Source organism: Chamaea fasciata, unplaced genomic scaffold, assembly GCF_029207755.1.
Source record: "Chamaea fasciata isolate MVZ Bird 193981 ecotype frontalis unplaced genomic scaffold, bChaFas1.0.hap1 SCAF_2, whole genome shotgun sequence".
Lineage (NCBI taxonomy): Eukaryota > Metazoa > Chordata > Aves > Passeriformes > Sylviidae > Chamaea > Chamaea fasciata.
In genome coordinates this window covers 97,688-118,714 of record NW_027094087.1, presented here as the reverse complement: position 1 = coordinate 118,714, position 21,027 = coordinate 97,688, and the positions used below count along the sequence as shown (strand labels likewise).

The window sequence follows — 21,027 nt, the reverse complement described above, 5'->3', positions numbered from 1 at the left end:
TCTCCAGGTGTTCTCCAGGGGCCACCCCTAGGACACACTGACTTTACCTAGTCTTGAGCAAAGTGAAGTCTGAAGGAAAGAGAACTCCCAGCTTTTGTTAGGATGTCAGCTTATGGGCTGAAACCCTTCTGAGGCTTCCCAATAAAAAATGAGGGAAGAGAATGCACAAATTCTAGTGACTATAAACCTTAACTGCCAGACAGATACCTTCCAGAAAAGAACAGCTGACCTGTGGGCCCCAGGCTCTCCAGAGGGGAGTTTCACCAGGACTCAGAGTTTTGGGTAGCCCACAAGAGCTGGGGCCCCTGGAGCCCCTGCCCTCAGCCCTGCAGGCCAGAGCCCAGCCCACTCCAGTAAAAGGAAGAGGATCAGGTTTTTTTCACTAGTGGGGTCTGTCAGCAGGAGGAATTGTTGGGATTTAGATCAGTCCCTTTGTATCTGACCGGGAAATGGGTGGCACCTGCCCCATGAGTCTGGAGGAAGGAGCCAGCTCTGGCCCAGAGCCCTCCCCAAAGGCAAATTTGCCTTCTTCCACCCTCAGGACTAAGGCATGGACTTCTCCAGACCTAAACCTATTAATCAATATTGGCATAGCACAGGCTATCATGGCTTCCTAATGGAAAGGGGAGAGCAGTGGCCCAGCAGGACAGCAGCCAGGCTCTTGGGCTGTGCCCAACCTCTCCTGCAGTTTCCCAGTGCTCTGGATGACCTCAACCTTCTGTCCATCTCCTTAGCCTCTTCCTTCCGCTGATAGGATGCTAATTGCTGGTGAGATTTTTCCAGTTGAGCACAGGATTGTGCCTTAGTCATCTAAGCAAGCTCCCTTCCTCCCTTTAAAGTTTTTCCAGGCTTAATTTGACTTTGTATCAGTAGGAAATGACAAGCCATGTCACTGTTTTCTTTCCAAGTGTTTCATACTATGCTCTACCTGGACACACGGCATCTGAGTGGGGAAGCACAATGAACCCATGAAGTATTACCAGTAGGAAGTGACATTTTTCCTCCTTTTGTTCAGTAAATTCCCTATGGGCTGCAACTAAAATATTGGAGACATTTTTAAGACAGGAAGGCTGTTGTGCTTTCAGTTTAGATAAATTACTGATTTAATTTTCACTCCAACTGAAACCAAATCTGACTAGTTTAACAATTTTCAAGTGAGGTTTGTGAACTGATAAAAAATCCTGAGAATATGACCTGCGTTCAAGTGCTGGCTCTAACCCTGCCTTAGGATCAGAAAAATGAACCCAGCGTTTCCCTTAAGTGAAGTATTCTTAGTGTGTAGCGACGTCAAGAGTCTTTTATGAAAGCAGCAGCCATTCTGGAGTTTGTCCTTCACAGATTTGCCAGCACAGGTAGCAGCAGGAGCACATCTTGGGCGGGTCAGTTCTGGTGGTTGAATACATCTGCTTCAATGTTTTCCACCTTTTTTTAAATATTCTTGAACATGCATTTGGCAGTTGATCCCACATTACAGTGAAAAGTAATCTGTACCATGAGTTAAAACTGTAGAGTGTTTTTCACAGAAGGATTTTTAGACAGTAAAGGGGATGAAACCCTCTTTTTATTGCATATATTTCTTTTTATTTTACAAATAATTATATTCACTGATACAAATGTTCCTTCACAGAAGGTACATTTTTTTTAAAGGGATAGAGTGTCATCCAAAATAAGCCATTTATTGTTCATTAATATAAAATGTATTCATATTTCTAGGGGGTGTCATATCCAAACCACTGTTCATCCAGATTTCCTGTATGATCTGCTCCCTGCGCTCAATCCTCTCGGCCAGTTCCGCTGCCTCTGCTGAGTTATAACCTGAGTAAGAAGGTCTGTAAAGTCCGTCTGTCTCATTCTGGGTGTTTGAAAGGGAAGAATCCTCCCCCTCCTCTTCCTCCTCCTCCTCCTCCTCCTGTGCACTGCTCTCGTAGGCTCTGGCACTCTCTGGCGCCAGCTGATCCCTCTTCCTGTGCAGTTTCTGGATGTCGGTAGGACACGACACGCAGATCACGAAGGCACACAGTGTGAGGATTAATCCCACACAAATGCTGGACACAAACAGGAGAGCGGCTCTTTCAGGGTGATCTGCAGGCAAGAAAACTGGGGCTTAATCACTTTACAAACTGCTAAGGCTGCCATTCCCGCAGTGTTCCGTAGCCATAGGGCACTCAAACCTCCCGACACTCACAGCCCAACCCCGCCAGCTATGCCTCTCTGAGCTGCTGGGCAAAAATCCAGCCTGGTTTTAACATTGTAAAGTAACAACGTGACCCCAACCCTTTATGAGCAGCTCAGTGCTGTTGCCAGCCAGCTACCAGAACTCTGCACACCTTGTTTGGTCTTTCCATCCATCCTACCTAAACAGGCCTTGCCCTCACAAACGGGGCATGAGAAGAGGGACTCTGGCTCTGCAGGGCCTCAGCAGCATCTCCAGGCCAGGCTGAGTACGGAGCACTTTTCTTCCTTCGCACTTGGCGTTGCTAAGTCACAACAGCAGAGATGGCTGGGTTTGGGATGGCTTTTTGCTTTTTTTTATTACTCCTTAATGATCCATGTATGTGTGCAACCCATTTCCAAAGACAGATGTCTCCAGGGCTCTCAAAGGTCAGGATCAGATTTTCAAAACTACTGAACAACCACAGTCCCCATCAAAAATTTAAAAATATCTTGGCTGCAGCTGCTAAGAGTCTGAATCCTTTAAGGCTAGGAATATTCCCTGAGTATCAATTATGCTGGGATTGTCCCATCCACAAGACTGTGATGATATTGTAATAATCTCATTACCATAAACATGGGGTTCTAGTTGGAACCTTCAGAGTTGATCTTCCCTTCTCCCTCAATGCCACGATCTAGGGAGCCAAACAATCTCAGCCTCATTTTCCTACCTCTAATGTATGCAAATGTAGCCAAGTAGTTAGAGCTAACAATAGTTCCATCTTTCTTTGGAAGTCTTGATTCCCTTGGATCAAGGTCAACACCTGTGACAAGAGGAGGTAAAGCAAATTCACTGAAGCTACTAAACTGATATTCACCCTGTAACTTTCCAGCTAACAAGTCCACCCAAAACACAGGTAGGCCAGTACCATGCTGAAGGAGCTGCAGACTACCAGACCAAACAATGGTTGGTAAGTTAAATAAAGTGTAAATAACAAGTTATTGAAAATATCGAACATCTAGAAAATGCCAAATTCATTTAAGAGTCTATTGCCAAGTGAAGCCCCTTGTGCCTATTCCCACTGGGGTTTCTGAAATAATTTTACTTCATGAAGCTTCACAGTTCTCCAATGGCCTTCCCAGCCCAACCATGCCTTGTTCTCCTATTACTGGGGACACACATCAGCCGCCTCCTTAGCCTTGTTGCCTTTGAGAAGAGCTGGTGTTGGCACAACTTGTAAAAGATTCTTCACCCTGAAACAACTACAATTTCACTTCTGCTCTTCCCAGTATGCTGGCTCTGGGCAGGGCACTCTTCTGCAGCATTGCTGTGACTGCAGGACTGTGTTCTCATCCCACTCCCAGCCTGTCCTCTGCTCTCCAACGGGAAGAGCAGCTCTTTCAGCAGGGTTTCCTCTACTTCATCCCAAACCCTGTGTCTGTGGTGGTACATACCATCATTCTGTTTGACAGAAGACTTGTTATCAGGGACCAGCGTGTTGACAGCTGTGAGGATAAATTTAGGAACTGCAGACAAAAGACAAATTGTGTTCTGTTAGTTTTAGGAACCCTCTCCCCAGTTAATTACGGATCCCACTGCTAACCCTGGGTTTATTCAACCTTAATGATTGTGTGGTTCTTGTGAAGTCAGGACAGCTTTGGGCCTGTGGCTGGATTCAGACACCAGCCTGCTCCAGGAACATCAGTGCATCTCTGCACAGCAACCCCCCCTTGTTTTCAACCCCTTAAGGGTGTCCCAACCAGTGGATGGAGACAAAACTGGCCTCTAAATTCAGCATAAACTGGGCTACAGCCAGATGCTGAGTTGCATCTAGATACTGGGTTTGGATGAGGATAATTCACTGTAATTCTAAGATAAACGTGAAAGCCTTGTGTGATGTCATTTGCAAAGCTTCTGAGATGGAGAGTTTCTGAAGAAGGTGGAGAGGATGGGAATACATGAGCTGCATCTTTCTCATTTCATTAATTTATTCCCTTGTTAAGTGTTTACAGTCTTAAAAGACCTACACGCAGGTGCATTGTAGAGACATTGAGAGTTCACATATTCCATAATGGATGAATGGGCCCTTCAGTCACCCAGATCTAGGCCCCTGTTCCTGTACTATGTGAAGGCAGATTGATTTTCAGACTGATTGGGGTGGGGGGGGCGTGGGTAAAAAAAGTGTGAAACTCACCTCTATCCCACATAGAAACACTTGCCAAGAAATAGTGTTGAGATAGTTAAATGGAACAGAGGAGACTGAGGTTTGCAGTTCAGCATAGTTTTCATTTGGAAAACAACTAAAAATAGCACTTCTTTCTGGGCAGAACTTCTCCTTCTGTGTGAGCTCAAAGTCAGAGCTGTTTCCTTTCCTGGTGAAGAAGTCCTCTTGGGAGTCTTAGCTCCTGTTTGCAGTGGAAGGCCAACAGATACATGGGTAAATAAGCTCATTTCTCTTTTGTCTTGTACCTTGTGGTAATTTGTAGCTGTTTTCCAGTGGTGGAACTGGAACTTTCCCTTGTGTGTGGGGCAGAGAGGGAGCAGGATTGTTTCCAGCCTGCAGTCTGCATTTGCAGGCCTGGCTGTTCTAACAACATGCCTGTGTTGTGAACAACGTCCTGGGAGGATGCGCCGTCTCCAGCGTCCATGCAGGGCCCAAAGCTCCTGTTGCATGGCCTGGGACTCCTTCACCTGTGCTGATGTTCCTCGTGCTCCCCTCCCAGGGGGACCTCCCCAGGGCTTCACTTGCCCTTTTCCCCTTTGCCATTCAAATATTTATTGTAGGGGAATGTTTAATTCAAAATGGCACGGAGAGAAAGAGCCGCTGGCTGCTTGCATTGCTTATTTTCATTATGGTGCCTTTCAGATGCAAGGGCTGGTATAGGCTCCATCAGGTCACTGAACAGAAGAGCTGGTACCAGCATAGCAATTTCTATTAAGGTAATCGCATCTGTATTACAACTTGTGCCAACACTACTTTGGCAAGTAGGAGTCAGCCACCTCCTGCAGGCTGCCAAAGGCAGCCCACAAAGGGGCTCTAGCATCCAGGGAGTGGGGATACACCATGGGGCTGCAGGAGCCACGGTTCCTGAGAGAGGATTCCCTGATCCTGAAGTGCAGGCTCAGCAAGAGCCAGGAGGTCCCACCTTGTGCAGACAGGAGATGATGCTGAGCAGATCACTGGAGGCACTGAGACTTCAAGAAACCAGTACCTCCTGGCTCGTGTCACGTTTTTACTGTCAGGAATGAACTGCAAATGTAAAAATCCAGCCAGACTCACTACCCCTAAACAGCTGCTGACCGCTGGTTGGGGAGTGGGGAGTATGGGGTTTTGTCACATTCCTAACCCTGATAGAAATACACTGAAGTGTGGCACAGTCCCGAGAACAAAAGTGCTCTGCTCTGCTGAGTTTCTGTCACTACAGGGGGAGATCTGTTTGCATTATCTTTGGAAGCATCAGATTAGCAGGCATCCTCTAGTGAGGAGAATTAATGTAAAATGTCACTCTGGAATATGCCAAATTCTTCCCATGTTCATTAGATGATCTGTAAAATAATCAGATCTGCAGATCATTGGCTGATGCGTCAGATCGCACAGGCCGGTGAGATTTGGCAGAAGAAAAACTAGAACTGGAACCAAAGATCACTATTGGTTACCCACGAGTTTTTGCAAAACCACATCCCTAAACTCTGCTTTTCTGGTACACAGACGTGCAAGTAGGAGCAACTTGTTATAATTACGCTCATGCTAATTAGAGAGAATTACACTAACTCATTTATAAAGGCAGCTGCACAATAATATAATGTATTGATGCAATGGCAGATTCCCAGATCTCTCCAGTAACATGAAGCCAAATTACTGCATCACCTTTCACAGCTGACAACCAATTCCTGGGGAGACCGAAAATCTCTCAGGGCTCATTTTCCTCTGATCTTCAGGTAGAGGTGACCTGGCCATCAATCCTACACTGCTGTTCTTAAAAGCGTGTCTCAGGTAACCTGTGCCCTTTGACCACTACTCACTAGGGATGCAGCCAAAGGACTCTGCAGTATGTACCTGTGGAGCTGCTCCTATGGAAGTATTTTAGGGAATTCTGCTTGCCTCTTACGGAATTATATTAGTCTATGGCAAACAATATGCAAGACTGTTCCCTCCTGTCTGAGGAATGAGCTGAAGTATGTTTCAATCCTGCAAGGGATGTATAACTTCAAGCCTTTACTTTTCATAAACTTTCACCTCCCTTTCCATGAGAAAGGAAACCCCTCTGTGAGGGAGAAGCTGTAGATGTACTCACATGAATCAGGTTTCAGGACTGGGCTTGTACACAGTGCTTCGATTATGCTGGACTGTTTTACCTGCACTGATGCCAGGCAATGCCAGCTTATTTTTCCTAGCTCTGTTGCAGGTGAAATCTGTGGAACAAACTCTTATCTTGATAGTATTTCTCAAAAATATTGAACTACATAGTTGATATTTTATTGTTGGTTGCATTTTTAATAGCAAAAAACCCCTTGATACCAGAGGCTTTTTGTTAGGTGCCACTGTGCCCAGGGAGTTGTTCACATATTTTGTATGGCTGTGTCACAAACTTCCTGTTTTAAAGGGAAGCGGATACTTAGGAAGGCTCAGTGCCCATATGTGGATGAGTGTGTGTGTCTTTGCAAGCAGAAATGAGGGCTTGAAAATGATTGTGCATTTGCTCTTACCACATGCATAGCTGACATTTAGGTATTTTGTCACACCAGGTAGGCATGGACTTCCAAAATCCCGGCTAGTGACAATGATTTTGCATCTCTGTTTCCCATAACACCTTTTTGATAACACTTCCAGCGCTGTGTAAGACAAACAGTCTGAAAGAAAAAAGAATACACACAATAAATATACAACACCTGGTGTTATCTGAAATGAGAGCTGCTGGATGCATGACTAGAGATCCAATTCTGCACCCGATCTCAGGTGTTACTTTGCCTTAGCAGGATTTCAGAGTTAAATATTAAGATTTGTCAATGCAAGGAGTCAGCTGCAATAACAATGTGAACTTGCAGTGAGGTAACTCTCCCATGTTGCCTTACAGGTGCATCATCCTAAGGGTGCAGGAAGAGTCTCCTCAAGCTCCGAACGGGTGCCCAGTACAAGGTCTCGATGTTCCATTCAGGATGCCTTGGAAAAAAGAAGCACATCCAAATAGCTCTACATCTATGCCGTCTCAAGTCAAGAGAGATGAAATGCTGTTTCCAAGTCTGTTTCTTGGCCCTGGGTTACTGAGATGAGTCAACTGGATATCCAAGTTCAGTTCAAGTCAGGTGAGATCAGTTTTTATGTGTTGCAACAGCTCAGGCTACAGGGAAGTTCAGGCTATTAAAAAGTAGCTTGTGATTTACTATGCAGAGGTCAAAATGGGCTCAATATTTAACCAGGGAAACATGTGGCTTCCAAAAATGGGTTTTGCACTGGAGCTGAAATTACTTGAGTGGGAAAGTGTGTGAGTCACTCTCTGCTTTAAAAAAAAGAACGTGTCTAAATGTGATTAAGTTCTCTGTATCCACGTGTGCTAAACTCCAAGGCACAAAGCAGAAAAACACCCTGTAGTTTTGGTTTCTCAACAGGAGAGGATGCAGAAAGGACAAGTTTGGAGCAAGTAATACTTCTCTGAATCTTTCTCTATCACCCACACACTTGGGCTTTCTGTGTATGACAGATATGTCTCACTCCAGGCTTCTGAGGCAGGGGTGCTCTAGAGGTCTGAAGCATCATTTTCTGGGCATTGAAACAGTCCCCCTTCTACAATAAAGGATGGCCTTCAGTCACCTGCCAACTGCTGAAGTTCATTTGTGCCTCTTTAGAGGAAGGACAAACATTGTTTGCAAAGACACTCCAAAGGTTCCCCAAATCTGTTTGAAAAGAAGAGAAGGTTTGAGACTGAGTTCTTGACATTTAATGTGTGAAAATGGGGCAGATTTGTGATTTTTAGAGTTAACTCCCTGACCCCAGCACTAAATAAGTCATGTACCTGGGCAGACTTACGGGAGATGTTGGGCTGATCTGTCTGGCAAAGGGCTCGTGGGTTGCTTTGGACATGGATTTTAGGAGAGAGCTCTTTGACTTTTCAGAGCCCTAAAATCCCAATACCTTTGTGTCCCAAGAGACTGCTGGGAAGGCAGGGAAAGGCTGACCTAAAGCATTGGGTAGTTCTGATTAGGTAACTTAGCAGTTTTAGTTTCCCTCCCTGGCAATTTCAGGTGAGTAAGGATATATATTTGGATGGACGTTTTAGGCAGCCAATAGCTTACTTTAGCAAGACCAAAACCAGCTAGAGAGTATCAGGAGGAATTGTTGGGTGATTCATAAATGAATGGATTGGGAGCACAACAGTAAACTGGCAAACTGCATGTTTTCTATAGAACTTCCTGCCCTGGGAGCTACTCTCGGTGCCTCGTAAAATCAGGATGATGCTGTGCTGATGGTTTTCTACATATTTAGTGATATGGCAAGTGTATGTTTGGTTTTGCCTTTGCTTATATTTCTGTGGGACTTAATAAGTTCTCATCATTTCTATCCATGTTGGATTTGGAGTCATGACATGCCTGCAGGTTCTCAGCAGGCCAGTTTTTGGAGAACCTCCCAAGGTTTGCCTGGTGTCACAGGTCAGTAAAGGCAAACCATGGCCTGTTTCTTCTGCAGGACAGGACACACATTACCTGGAAAGTCTTATAACATTAAAAAAAAAAAAAAATTTAAAATTTCCTGCATTCTGAAAAGATTTTGGGTTTTAGTGATTCAATTAAAAAATCCTGTCTAATTTACATGTGGCCTTGCTACCTTCCCACCAGTTCTCCCAGCAGCTGTGATTGGATTAACTTGAATAACTTACCCTTCTCCTGGTCAAACACCTTTTTTCCAGTGAGTGAATGAGGAGAGGTCAGTCTGTGTTTTGAGTAAAGGAATCCCAGGGAATGGGCCGGAAGAACTCATGAACTGGGAGATGAACACACATATGCAATGCGGCTTCTTTCTGACTGAGTGCTGTTTGACCTACACAGATATCCCTGGGCCTTGTTAGACTGGTACCATACATTTTCAATAACATGCCTCTGGAAAGGCACATTCCCAGAGCGCTAAAAGGCTGGCGGCATCCAGTGGTAGCAGACAAGGCAGCAGTGTGTGGCTGGGAAAACACTCCATTTTCCTTGCTTTTCTCCCAAGCTGCTTGTTACACACCAAGACTGTCGGTGGATCTTTTGTACCAGCCGCTGCTGTGGATGGCACGGGGACACGGGTGTCAAGATGAGGTTCTTAATGCAGTAATAAACTATCCAATCTGACTGCAGCTATTTAACAGTTGGAATAGAAAGCCTTGTTTCTGGAGGAAAGGCTCTTTCAGCTCCCTAATTACCTTTGTTTGGGAAAGTTTTGGCATGCAAATGACATGCGATAAATCATGCAGGCTTTAATGAGAAGTAATTTGTCTTCTGGTTTCTTAAAGCTTCTCTCAATTCAGACAGGAGGAACTTTCCCTCCCTTTCTTTCCACCCTGCCACACAAAACCTGCAGGTGATGGAGCATCTTGTGCCGGGCTCTGGCGACAGCGTCCTGTCCCACCCTCTCCAAATGTTACCAACTGCTTTCATCCCCAACTGCTTCTTACGCTGCTTTATTTGTTCTGGGCTGTGCCCACCCACAGAAGAATTAGGAGCTCGCTTTTAAAATCAACTGAAAGCAAAGATTTCACACCTCCAAATCAGGATGGCTTGTGCTTTGTGGAGCCCAGATATCAGCTGTGAGGACAAGGGGGAACTGTGGAGTTTGGAGCAAGCTAAGGCTGTAGACTCCTAAAGAGAGGAGCTGAAATAATATGGTAATTTATGCAAGAGCATGGCACACAGGGCCCTGCCTATGCATCAGCAAAAGGCCGCTGGAACTGCTGATTCCAGCAGAAACACACAACGTGTGACCGGCAGCGTTTTTGTACAAAAAACCCCCCAAACTTGGTCTCCCTCTCCTTCCTGCACATGCATGTGCAGAGTGGGGGATGCATCCCACCAAGCACTAAGGGCAAGAGACAAGACTGGCTCTCCATTTCCTGACAGCAGGAACCAGACTCCCTGCTCCTGCCTGTGTACAGGGAGGAGTTCCTTGGCTCCTTTTAGACTTGACGGCCTAGTGTACTTTTCCAAACCTTTCACAAATGTGAGCCATGGAAAAATAGACCCAAGAAACCCCCAACTGCTGGTAAAGAAAACATTACTGGTTGAAGTTACGTGTGTCTCAGTGTGCTCCGGGCAACCTCCACCAGCCAAATCTGATCTTCCCTGTTCATCTCAGAAGAAAGTTATTTGGACTCTAAAAATGGCAGCTGGTCTCTTCCTCCCTTCAATCAATCATTCCTCATCCTGCCACTGCTCTGAAAATCTCTTATTCTAAGGGAGTTTTGTCTTGACAACATTGAAGGGGTTGCAAAGGGGTGCAACGGCTCCTACTGGCACCTCTTGGGGCCCAGAGCACCTACTAAACTTCCCAGTTTGCTCGGGCTGACACAGGCAAGGACCTTTTCATATCTCATGTCTGCACACAGAGAGAGCTGATTTAAGGGGTTTTGTAGTAGAAGCAAAATTGAACTATTTTATCCTTACTTTTGCATCCACAAAATTCATTTGACTCCTGTCTCCTACGCCCAAAGTGCCAAAGCAGTGTGGAAACATTTCCAGATCTGCCTAAAGCTGCTTGTGCCTTCACTGCTGTTTCTTCTGCTCTCAAGAGACCTTCCCAGGGGCAGGCTTACACCAGGCAAAGAGTACATCTTTTAGTAAGAGACAGAAACCAAAAGCTTTTCAATCAGTCAGTGAATAAGAGATACAAGGCCCTTTTAATTTGCTACAGTATCCAAACCAACAAAAAGAATCACAGCATCATAGAATCCTGTTAGATTAAAAAAAATCCTGACACCTAGCTGGACTGGAAGGAGCCTACAGGATTTTGAAAATCCCCCTTGCTCGACTTCTTCACCCCTCCCTCTTATCTGAATCCACTGGGAAGAGGAGACTAGGACAAAGCCCAGCCCCACGGTATGTCATGGCACAATGCAAGCTGTGATGAGAGTTTGTGAATTGTCCACCTCCCCTCTCAACCCTCCAAAAGTGGAACCAGGTAAAAGAGAGGGCTGTACTGCAAAGAGCCCCACCTTCTGTGACAGAGGTGTAATTCAGGGCTCTGCAGGTCACGGGTGCTCAAGGGAACGCACATCTGACCAGTCAGTGTGCATCCAGAGGAATTTCTGGGAAGGATATTGCAGTGTTCTAGCATGCAAGTTGAACCTAGAGGTGACCCACTACCAAGCCTTCTTTCAAGTATGTATTAACAAGGGTAATTTATTATTTGAGAGGTGTTTGTTGACCTGAGTCTTCCTGGTGCTCTCTATGGTAACCTGTTCTGGCACAATTCTTTAACTTCCTATGACCAATAGATTTTCTGCTTCCTCATGCACAAGTTAGTACAAATATAAAAGAGATAATGGGTCAGAAAAGGCAGCAATTCACACAGGAACAAACTGCTACGGTTTCCTGCTTTGGTGCTGGGCACAATGGATACCTCTGGGCAGAACCATCTGCTACAGAACAGAATTTTCTTGTGGAGTCTTTGATAGTCTTAGTAAAACAGGGAAGTTGCTTGCTGGAAATTCTGTACAGTTTTAACAGTGCCAGGCATTTGGACAGCTGCAGAAACTGTTTTTTACCACTACACTGGCTTAGAAAACCAGTTGCATGAGTATCTACTTATGCTAAATGCGGTGAGGCTCAGGATCCTACAAGTGCTCAAGGCCACACAGATATCTCCCACAGCAGAGATGGATTTATATAATTTATTTCCTATATGGAAAAGAGCCTTTATGCCAAAGAAATGTTTTGTTTTCCTGGATTCTCTTTGAAGCAAAGCTCTGAAATTCTGTCAACTGACTTGAACAGGTGGTTCACAGAAAGGCAATGCTTGAGAACACATCTCTTCCCAACCCAAAGCTGCTGTTTGTCACTGCTGTCACACTTATCAACAGCTAGCCAAGACCTCGGGGAGTGTCCAGTTCAATACCCAGTACACCTGGCAGGACTGTAGCAAGTACAGAGAGATGCAAAACTTTTGAGCTCACCAGAGACTTTCTGGGCCTGTCATTAGTTCCTTTGGGTGACTTCTCTTCTGCATAGTGATAAAAAAAAATCGCCTCACAGTTTCTCTGTGACACAGTGAAAGAACTGGAACGGGTTGAGCACTGCCCTTAGGCTGAGTTGCGCCAGCACGAGCAGAAACAATAATGCACGTGTGGTGGAGCCAATTCAGCTTTTGGTGCAGACATAGATAGGTACGTGGGCTCTGATTCAGGAAGGAAGAGCTGTCTCAAGTCATTACATTCAAATTACCATGGTTTTCCCTGAGAGAAAGCTATGCAATCATTGCAGAAATCTAGTCATGCACCCACTTATATCTGTAGCGGCTTAAATAACAACACAAATAAGATTCAGGCTCGAGACATCTGGAGTCAGTTGGATCTGGCTCCAAAGTGCCAAGTCTTTTGTGATAACTGAATGTGAACTCCCATGCCACACAGGGACTTTTGGAAATTCCACCTCCTGCAGAAAGTCACCGGTACCAGGCAGGAAGAAGCCAAGTACTTCCATTAAGTAGTAGGAAATCTATGCAAGGATCTACCTTCTGTAGATCTACTTTGTGTTAGTCTCAGGTTTTATGCTCTCTCCTATTGCTAGTGTTTTAGGCTGCTTTACAGAACACAGAACCAGTGCCAGCCAGGGTGTTGCTGCACAGGTGCTCGTACACAGGGGCCATAGCAGAGCTTGTTGCTGTTGCAAATTCTTTCTTTTTATCCTGGGAAATTTTATCCAGTAGGAAAAGTTTGCAGAATTCTGATATGTGAACTCTGAGTGCTGACATTAGAGGCGAGGGAGTGATTTTGAGAGGTCAGTGCAGTGCAAAATATAAGTGTGGTGGCAGCCTCTCTTTATCAGCTGGGACATCTCTGCCCCGCCTTGTGTCACCTGTTAATGCCACTGTCATAAGGGGTGTCAGAGACCTTCTAAAATGTTTTCTCCACAGAACAGACAGGCACAGCTAAGTCTCTGTGAAGGCCCAAGAGACCTGGTGTGAAACACAGACCTGGCAATATTAAAGAGAATCTTGTCTAAGAACAGATGGCGATTTTCAGCCAATAAATTTTTAATAGTATCTGTGTAACTAAATAGAAACACTGGCTTGCTGACAAAAGGCTCTTAAGATTAATTATCGATCTCTTCTTGATGTTCAGAGATGCTTCTCATAGATGACACGTAAAGCGTGTTTCTTCGGAGCAACGTTAAGCCTTTGCACAGGGCTGGCGTCAGTCGTGCAAGCCCTCCCCTGTGTCGTACCCAGGGGTTTGAAGAGCACACTCATCTCGTGCTGGCCTTCTCCATGGTGTGAAAAGTTACCTTCATGCCTTCAGTGTCACCACGAAACGTATTATTCAGTTTATTGCTGTGTATGTAGGACATGCCTGACTTGGTGCCAGAGAGAAGTCCCAGGAACATTTAACTTTCTAGTGTGCCACCACAGCCTTGGGGTCTGGTGATACAGCAGCATCTAAAGCAATGGCCCTGTCCCATGGGCCCTCTCTGTACAGTCTGCAGGCGGGGAATATCTGGCAGCAACAGGAATCAGAGAAGAAGGAGCAGTAAGACAGTATCATGATACTAGGTCACCTGGTCATTGTCAGAAGCTGGAGGAAAAGGAGAGGCAAACAGCTGATATTCAGTGTATGTCACCTAAATTCAAGACAGGCAAGGGAACTAGTTTTTGATGCTAATCATACTAAGAACTGATTAACTGTATGAAAGTTTATTACTTTGCTGCATTTCTTACTCTATGTTCCTCCCTCATATTGGGCAGTATGTTTGAGTTTCAGAAATAATCTCTCTCACATTTCCATCACTGATGCTTTCACAACGCCATTGCTCTTGCACCTGAAGTTTCTCCCCACCTGTGTCCTCTCTTCCCTGTGCTCCTGTCTAGAGAAGGTCCCTCAGTGGTGCCCAAACATACCAAAGGGGGGGGCGTGCTCCGCCTTTGTTGAGCAGACGCTCTCCTCGTGTGCCCATCTGCCGTAGGTGGCCGAGTAGATGATAAGAAACTTGGATTCCTGACAGTGGAGCTTCAGTTCCTGGTTTTCACATGCTGATTTGGTTTTGTATTCAGCTAAAGTAGAAGCAAACAGCAATATGATAGCGTGAGGCAATTTAAATAGCTGGACTGTTAATAGCAAATAGCAGCAGGACAGAAACCAGCTTTCCTGCAAATGCTGTTGCAAGTGGCACGTGGCACTTGTACAGCCAGACACAAAGTCAAGAGCAGAGTGCTTCTTCCAAATGAGTTCTGCCCAAGTGACTGTCTAGAGCCTATGGCTGCATTTTGAACAGAATAGAAAATCCTAATTTTGCCAGTCTCCCAGTGAAACGGCCTCGCCGCTTTCCTGGCTGTCTTTCCACTCCTACTCAGCAAGAGAATCTTCATCCTTCCCTTTTGTCTCTCCTCAGGACACTGTTGCATTCTAGGCGTGCCTCAGCTGCCTCTGCACACTCATCAATCACGGGCAGGGCTGGCCCTGCTCAGTGACAGCGCTGGGCGCACGGACAATGGCAGGACAAAAGGCCAGGACGGGGTCCCCATCCCAAGCCAGACAGTGCTCTCAGCTGTATTTGCACTGCTCCACCAAGGTCAGTGGGTTTCCCTGGGCAGCATTATCCAGCAAGGGCTCATTTGAAAATTTGGCTGGCAAAGTGATGTGAGTTAGGAGCCTGAGAAAAATCCCCCCCTCCCTTGCTCAGCTGGCACAGGCACCCTGGCAGTACCCTCAGCAGAGGTGGGTAAGGCTCTGAACGCTCATCTTCACAGCTTTTCCCTCCTAGGGAACCTCTTTAAATTTGCCACCTGTTCAGCAAGGCTCTTCCTGGCCTAAGCAGCCGCTCTTTTCGTGGCATTTGACCTTCTTAAGTCATCAGGCTGAGCTGTGGTACCAAACCTTTTTATGGCAGATAAGGCCAGGGAGAACAGTTTATTCTCCTCCCTTTTTTTTTTTGGCCTCAAAAATGTGAAAACAGGAAAAAGAGATTCCTGAGCTGAGCAGAAGAAAAGGGAAACCTTATTGTTAGCGAGCGGTGTCCCTGTGAGCGGGGGGTAGGTGCTGGTTTTTCAGGAACTGGAGAGAGAGAAACCACCTATCTACTCATGAATGAAAACCTTATTGTTTCATCCAAAACAGAACAGATAAAACAATGGGTTAATGTTCTTGGTAACAGTCCAGTTTCTTCCATTCGAGCTCATCAGCAGCCTTAAGTATAAGAAAAGAGTGATCCTGAAAAGTATTTTGAAAACATTTTGAAAAAACTTGACCTACTGCAGGTTGTGACTTCTGCAGAAGCACCTGCCATGCTGTGCACACAGAAATAGGCCAAAAATCTGGGGTGAAAAATAGATGAAAAACTAAGGGATTTAGGCAACTGCTTAAGTGCCCACTTGAAGGCAAGGAGAGCGTAGAATATACTTGAAGTTATGAAGTGATTTCCTGGGTAAGGATGTTTTCTGCTTCCAAGACTAACAATACTGGTATCTTACCTACAACTATAAATTTCCTGTCACAAGAAATCATGTCATTTGCACTGGAACTGGACTATTCCTCAGTTCTGAAGGCAGCAGTTGCTGTTGAATATGCTTTTGAGCAGCTTTTTTAAAATTCAGATCACACTAAATACTATATACTATAAGAAGCTCATCTCCCATGGAAAAAAAAAATATTAAGCAGCTTCTGAAAGTAATAAACAGGATGCCAATTCACTTTTGATTAGCAAAAAGAGATTTCTAATGACAAGGACGCTGCTATGATACTCAAATCCATCTACTATTGACAATGGACTGATTGCAATATGCAAAAATAATTAAACTATTGATATAATAAAACAGATAATGAAAATTTTAAATTTCAGGCATTTTTTTCCTCTAATGATTGGCCCAGTGTGTCTCTCTGGGAGTTCTTGAGGCAGTACTTTACCAAAGGTGACATCTGCCTACTCCACTCCATCTCTCTGCTCTGACTTTCACTTTCCACTGTGAACTGGCCATTCAGTTTGTTTGCCACCTACTCCTGTTCTACCACTGACATCTATCTTAGTGCCCTGATCAAAGAAAACCCCGTAAGTGCTTTCTCCTCTGCTTGTGGGTTGGTATTTCTGTGTTGGCTGGTGAACCTACCCATAAGTCATCATTCAGCTGTTTTCTTTGGGACCCTTTTCAGCCACACTGGCAATACACTGCCAAAAGAGCTGAGTCCCCCAGGCTACTGGAGCTTGTTCTCATATACCATAGCAACAAGGAGAACAGTTCAAAACCACTAATAAAGGAAAGCTCATGAGGATTGTCTTAATTGTTCTTTCCCTTTCTCATATTTACAGAGTGGATTCTCTTTGAGACAAGATTTGTCCCCTCACATATCAGCATCAGCACTGACTACCTGCACAGAGCACAGCTGATTCTACAATAAAAGCCTCTAACCACGTCAGCACGTGTATCTTCTGGCCATTATTCCAGAAACGGGAGGTATTTTTGAATCTTTGAAAGCTTTGGGCACAGCTCCTTAAGTATTTTTGCATATTCTTTCCTAGGATACCTTCTTCATTTGGATCCTCAGCCCATGCATCTGGTTTTGCTGTTCAGCTCTTTCTAATATGCCATTATCATTGCTGTCTCACTGAAAATAACTTCTATAACGTTTTTCCTTTCTAGTCTGATGTCTGACATCTGCCCCTGCCAAACGACACTGGTCATTGAACTGGCAACAAGCACCCTGAAGCTGCAAACACAATGGAGAGCTAAGGTAAAGTAGAAAAGAGCAATTTGTTATCAATCCAAGAGCCCCAAAACTTCACATGGATTTATGCAAAGCCTTGTGCAGTGGCATTTTAACCAAAACAAGCAACAAAACACGTAGAAAAACACATTTGCCTGATAAAGATTACTTACTAGGTTTGCATTTAAAGGAGACAAGGAGGAATTTAGTGGTCCCTGGACACAGATCAGGCCCAAAAACCCGACTATTGACAAGGAGTTGGCAGGATCTCAGGTTTTGGCATTCATCCAGTACTTTCTAGAACAATGGGCAAAAAGGATAGTCTTGACAACAAGGTATGAAGCTACACAGCAATGAAAACACTTAGTTGTACTTTGTTCTACACAGGAGAGAAATCACAACTTTTTGGCTATAAACACGCAAGAAACATCTGTATCATTGGATCTAGGCCATAGCTTTACTGGACTTGGAGTCATGGCCAGCTTTATGGGAACACATCCATCACAGCCATGCTCACGGCAAATTAGGATGTTACCAACTTGCTGTTGTTTGTCACTTTTCCCTCTGCCCCTGGGGAGGTTGGCCAAATCGCCCTGAGTGCCACCGCAGCCTCGATGGTGCAGAGCCCAGAGCACGTGGGAGCACACTAAGCCCCTAGCTGTCTCACTGACATGCTTGGGGCACTCGTACCCTCCTGAGCACATTTATGGGAGTGCAATGTCCAGGGGAAGCACGGCAACCGAAAAGGTGTCTTTTTAACCACTTCTTCTTGATCTGCTTACATGTACCTGAACATGCTCTGTTAAATAATCTTCACTTGAAAGAGTTCTGACTAATGACAAGCACAACCCGAGCTATAAGCCGTGTGTAGGACTCCTGCTTTAGGGACACTTCCTTCTCACTTGCAGTTACACACATTATCAGGTATTTACTTGACTTGCCACGAGCAAATTTCACAATTAGTTTGATTGGATAGCACAGATGTGCAAGTCTACCCTCAGCCTCCTTGTCTTGTTTTGTGAGGTGTTTTTTAATGCTGTTCTAAGGCCATATCTCCTCCAAATTTATTGCCCAGCAATATATCCTGGTTCTTACTGTGCGGGTTCCCTGGGAGTGGCAACAGAGGAAGACAACAAACGGGTGAGCAGTGTTATGCACAAAGGGTCGTGTGGGCTCTCTCCCAGTCCAGCAAAAAGGACTGAGTGCTCCTACTGCTCACACTGGTGCTCCCACACCAGCTGTGCTCTTGGAACTGTAGCTGCAGAAAACATGAAGACATTGCCAGGGCCAGTCTGTCCAGTTTTTAACACAGTCACAAGCCAAAGCACCCAGCTTAAATGCAGCAGTGTATTTAGGAAATTCTTATTCACCTCCAAAACTCAGTTAAGGGAGGGCTTTTCTGACACTGTTTTTGGATAGTCTGTGTGGTTATGCGCAGGATTCATGATGTTTAAAATCACAGCAGGCTGTGACAAAGGAGGGTGTTATCTCCAGGTCACCCCACTCTTGTAACGGGAGTGACTGTAGTAAACCATTCTGATAGTTTTAGGTAGTCCCTCAAAATCTTATGAGAATTTGTGCTTTGTTTCTCATCAGCAGAGGTCTCAGTCATACCAAGAGCCCAAATCACAAATTTACCACTGTGGTGGCACAAGCTGCATTCCTATTTCCAGGCTGAGAGAGTTGGCAGCGGCTGGATCTCTGCTGTCATCACTGGAAACCTTCCCTCCCAAGCAGCAATGACACACATTGGCAGCACATTGCAGTGTTCCTACAGCTCCCATTGGCAGGGGAAGAGGACGTGCATCCAACACTTTTTGAGCATTAAATGCACTCTAGAGAGTTTAAAAGAGAAGGAAAGCACAGCAGACTTAATTTTATCAGTCAGTTTTCCTTTTACACAGTTGCAAGTCAAACAAATAACTCCTCCTTAATTGGGATAGTTCTGGAAGGGACCAGTGAAATAGAGTTACATCTTTAGTAGAGAGGGATAGCTGTCCCCTACCGAGTCACCTTCTGTTTGCACCTGAGCTGAATAATCTCCTGTGCATCTGTTTGTGTTTTCTCCTGCCTAATGTAAACAGCAGTCGCATTTTCTGTCATGATGCTGTGCAAAAGCACATAGCTACAAAATCAAACAATGATACTCAAAATAGCATCAGGCAGTTAGTGTCTCCAGCCAGATCCAGCTTTGCAGTGATGCCTCTGACAGGAGATCTCTGTAATACGTGCCTGTGATGCTTCCTCTCATCTACAGGGCATCATTTCACCTGCCTGTGCAGACTGCAGATCCAGTTCCAAAGGGAAGGGGAGGAGAGATGAGGTCACTGGTGCTCTCTTCTAAGAAATCAGTTTACAAAATGTGTCCCTTGTCCTTAACAGAACTGGAACTCCCCGAGATGCAGAATATTTGTATCTCACACAGATTCATGGCCTTGCCAAAACGCTTTCATGCCTTTGATCAGCCACAGTGCCCAAACCATGATGGTAGTTTATACAGCAGTTACCCCATGCTGTGTTTATTATATTCAAGGGAAAAAAATGCCCATGGAGACCTCACAGAGGCACTCGCAAGCCCAAAATAATCTCTGGTGCCGCTTTGCTGCAGTCAGTAATATAACATTAAGGATGCATCTGGCCTGCTGTTTTTGGTGGAGAGATGTACTTTCACATGGCCCGTAGGTCATGTCTGGAATGTCCTCGAAACTTGCAGTACATCACGGGTGAGCCACACTTACAAAATTGCCCTAATACTGTTTTTAGAGAGAGGATTTTACTGCCAAACCACTTCATAGTACCTTTCAGCTCAGTAGTGGTGGGAACAGGCATTCCCTGGTGTCAAGAAGGAGCATGTGGTCTACAGACACACACGTTACAAACTCCATCAAAACTTCTGTAAAGCATTTACAAGTTTAACCAACAGAACATGTTCAGATTCCACTGACTACTCATTTTTGCAATGATTTACTGAATTTGGAACAACAGTGGGTATTTTTCACTAAGATGAAACAAGTCTTAGACAGCAGTGTAAGTCACACCTTGTTTTAAAACTCCCCACAGCAGAAAGTAATAATTGATGAAGTATAAATAATTTTAAGCTACAGGCCCAGCAAACAAACCGTAGGATGTTGCTGATACAAATCAGGTAGTCACAGAAATGCAGGTGTCTGCAGAAATTCTGTTTTGGGGTTTGCTGTTTAGCTGTTGGCTGTGCCTTTTCAGTGAGGGAAGACAGGCATGCATCAAGCCAAATGCCAACCAGGAAGTCATCTTATTCCCTGGATTTGTAACCCTGTCCTGTCCAATGCTTGTATCCTCCCCTGGGGTCAAGGAGGGCCTGTGCAATAGATTAAGACTGGTCACCTCAGTCCTGACCAGCCCTTGAACGGAAAGGAGAGGACTATTTTAGGGGACTTTAAGAATGGGGTTTCCAAAGCAAGGTTCATCACAACGGAAGGCAATCTTCAAAGCTCTCACCTTCCCACAGTAACACCCTGCTGTCCAGACAAACCCTTCCAGCTGGAACACTTTTGGTAGTAAACTGCCATAGGGTTGTCTCATTCAGGGCTGAGAACACTTGCACAGAAACAGCAGGGAAGGCATCAAAAACGTTCTGTACCTTAAGAACCTTTACAACATGCAGTACCTGCAACGAGGTGGGTGCCACGCAGTTCCTGGGTTCTGTCATTCTGGTTTCAGGCTCCCAGGCAGTGCACGTGTGGGGGTCCTGCCCATAAAATGCTGACTGAACACTGATGGTTGAGTGCCGAGGGCAGTGCAGGCTCAGGTGCTGCCCGTCGCAGGCATAGGCGGTGTGATTCTGCAGGAGCTTCGTTAGGTAACCTAGAAAATATTCAGCTCTGTTACAACTAGCACAGGAAATGACAAGCTCGTTAGATAATAAGAAAACCACAATCAGTCTCCGGAAAGGGCATTGTAGTCAAGGTTAAACGTCTGGCCTGCAGCCACCCAGTTCTCTGAATGGGTCACCCCTTACGT

The 21,027-nt window shown here is 45.2% G+C and overlaps 1 protein-coding gene and 1 long non-coding RNA gene across 11 annotated transcripts in view; one reads left to right on the top strand and one right to left on the bottom strand.

Annotated features, from left to right (window-relative positions):
• Window positions 1-1,541: 1,541 nt before the first annotated feature.
• Window positions 1,542-21,027, bottom strand: part of EVA1C (eva-1 homolog C) — a 31,900-nt gene continuing 12,414 nt past the window's right edge. The window contains exons 2-8 of one of the 2 annotated variants that reach the window (XM_066206933.1): window positions 20,675-20,871; window positions 17,202-17,325; window positions 14,232-14,384; window positions 6,860-7,003; window positions 3,607-3,678; window positions 2,883-2,975; window positions 1,542-2,082 (exon numbers count right to left, since the gene is read on the bottom strand). In XM_066206933.1, coding sequence (XP_066063030.1) covers window positions 1,676-2,082; window positions 2,883-2,975; window positions 3,607-3,678; window positions 6,860-7,003; window positions 14,232-14,384; window positions 17,202-17,325; window positions 20,675-20,871 — 1,190 coding nt within the window. In that variant the 3' untranslated portion in view covers window positions 1,542-1,675. The remainder of the gene's footprint in view (window positions 2,083-2,882; window positions 2,976-3,606; window positions 3,679-6,859; window positions 7,004-14,231; window positions 14,385-17,201; window positions 17,326-20,674; window positions 20,872-21,027) is intronic. The other variant, XM_066206940.1, reaches the window with a different exon arrangement.
• Window positions 1,739-21,027, top strand: part of LOC136303246 (uncharacterized) — a 34,655-nt gene continuing 15,366 nt past the window's right edge. For 5 of the 9 annotated variants that reach the window (XR_010724198.1, XR_010724197.1, XR_010724199.1 and 2 more), the window contains exons 1-7: window positions 1,739-1,827; window positions 3,045-3,122; window positions 4,480-4,589; window positions 7,228-7,456; window positions 14,723-14,902; window positions 16,634-16,778; window positions 16,965-17,055. This is a non-coding gene — a long non-coding RNA (uncharacterized lncRNA). The remainder of the gene's footprint in view (window positions 1,828-3,044; window positions 3,123-4,479; window positions 4,590-7,227; window positions 7,457-14,722; window positions 14,903-16,633; window positions 16,779-16,964; window positions 17,056-21,027) is intronic. The other 4 variants (XR_010724195.1, XR_010724202.1, XR_010724196.1 and 1 more) reach the window with 4 other exon arrangements.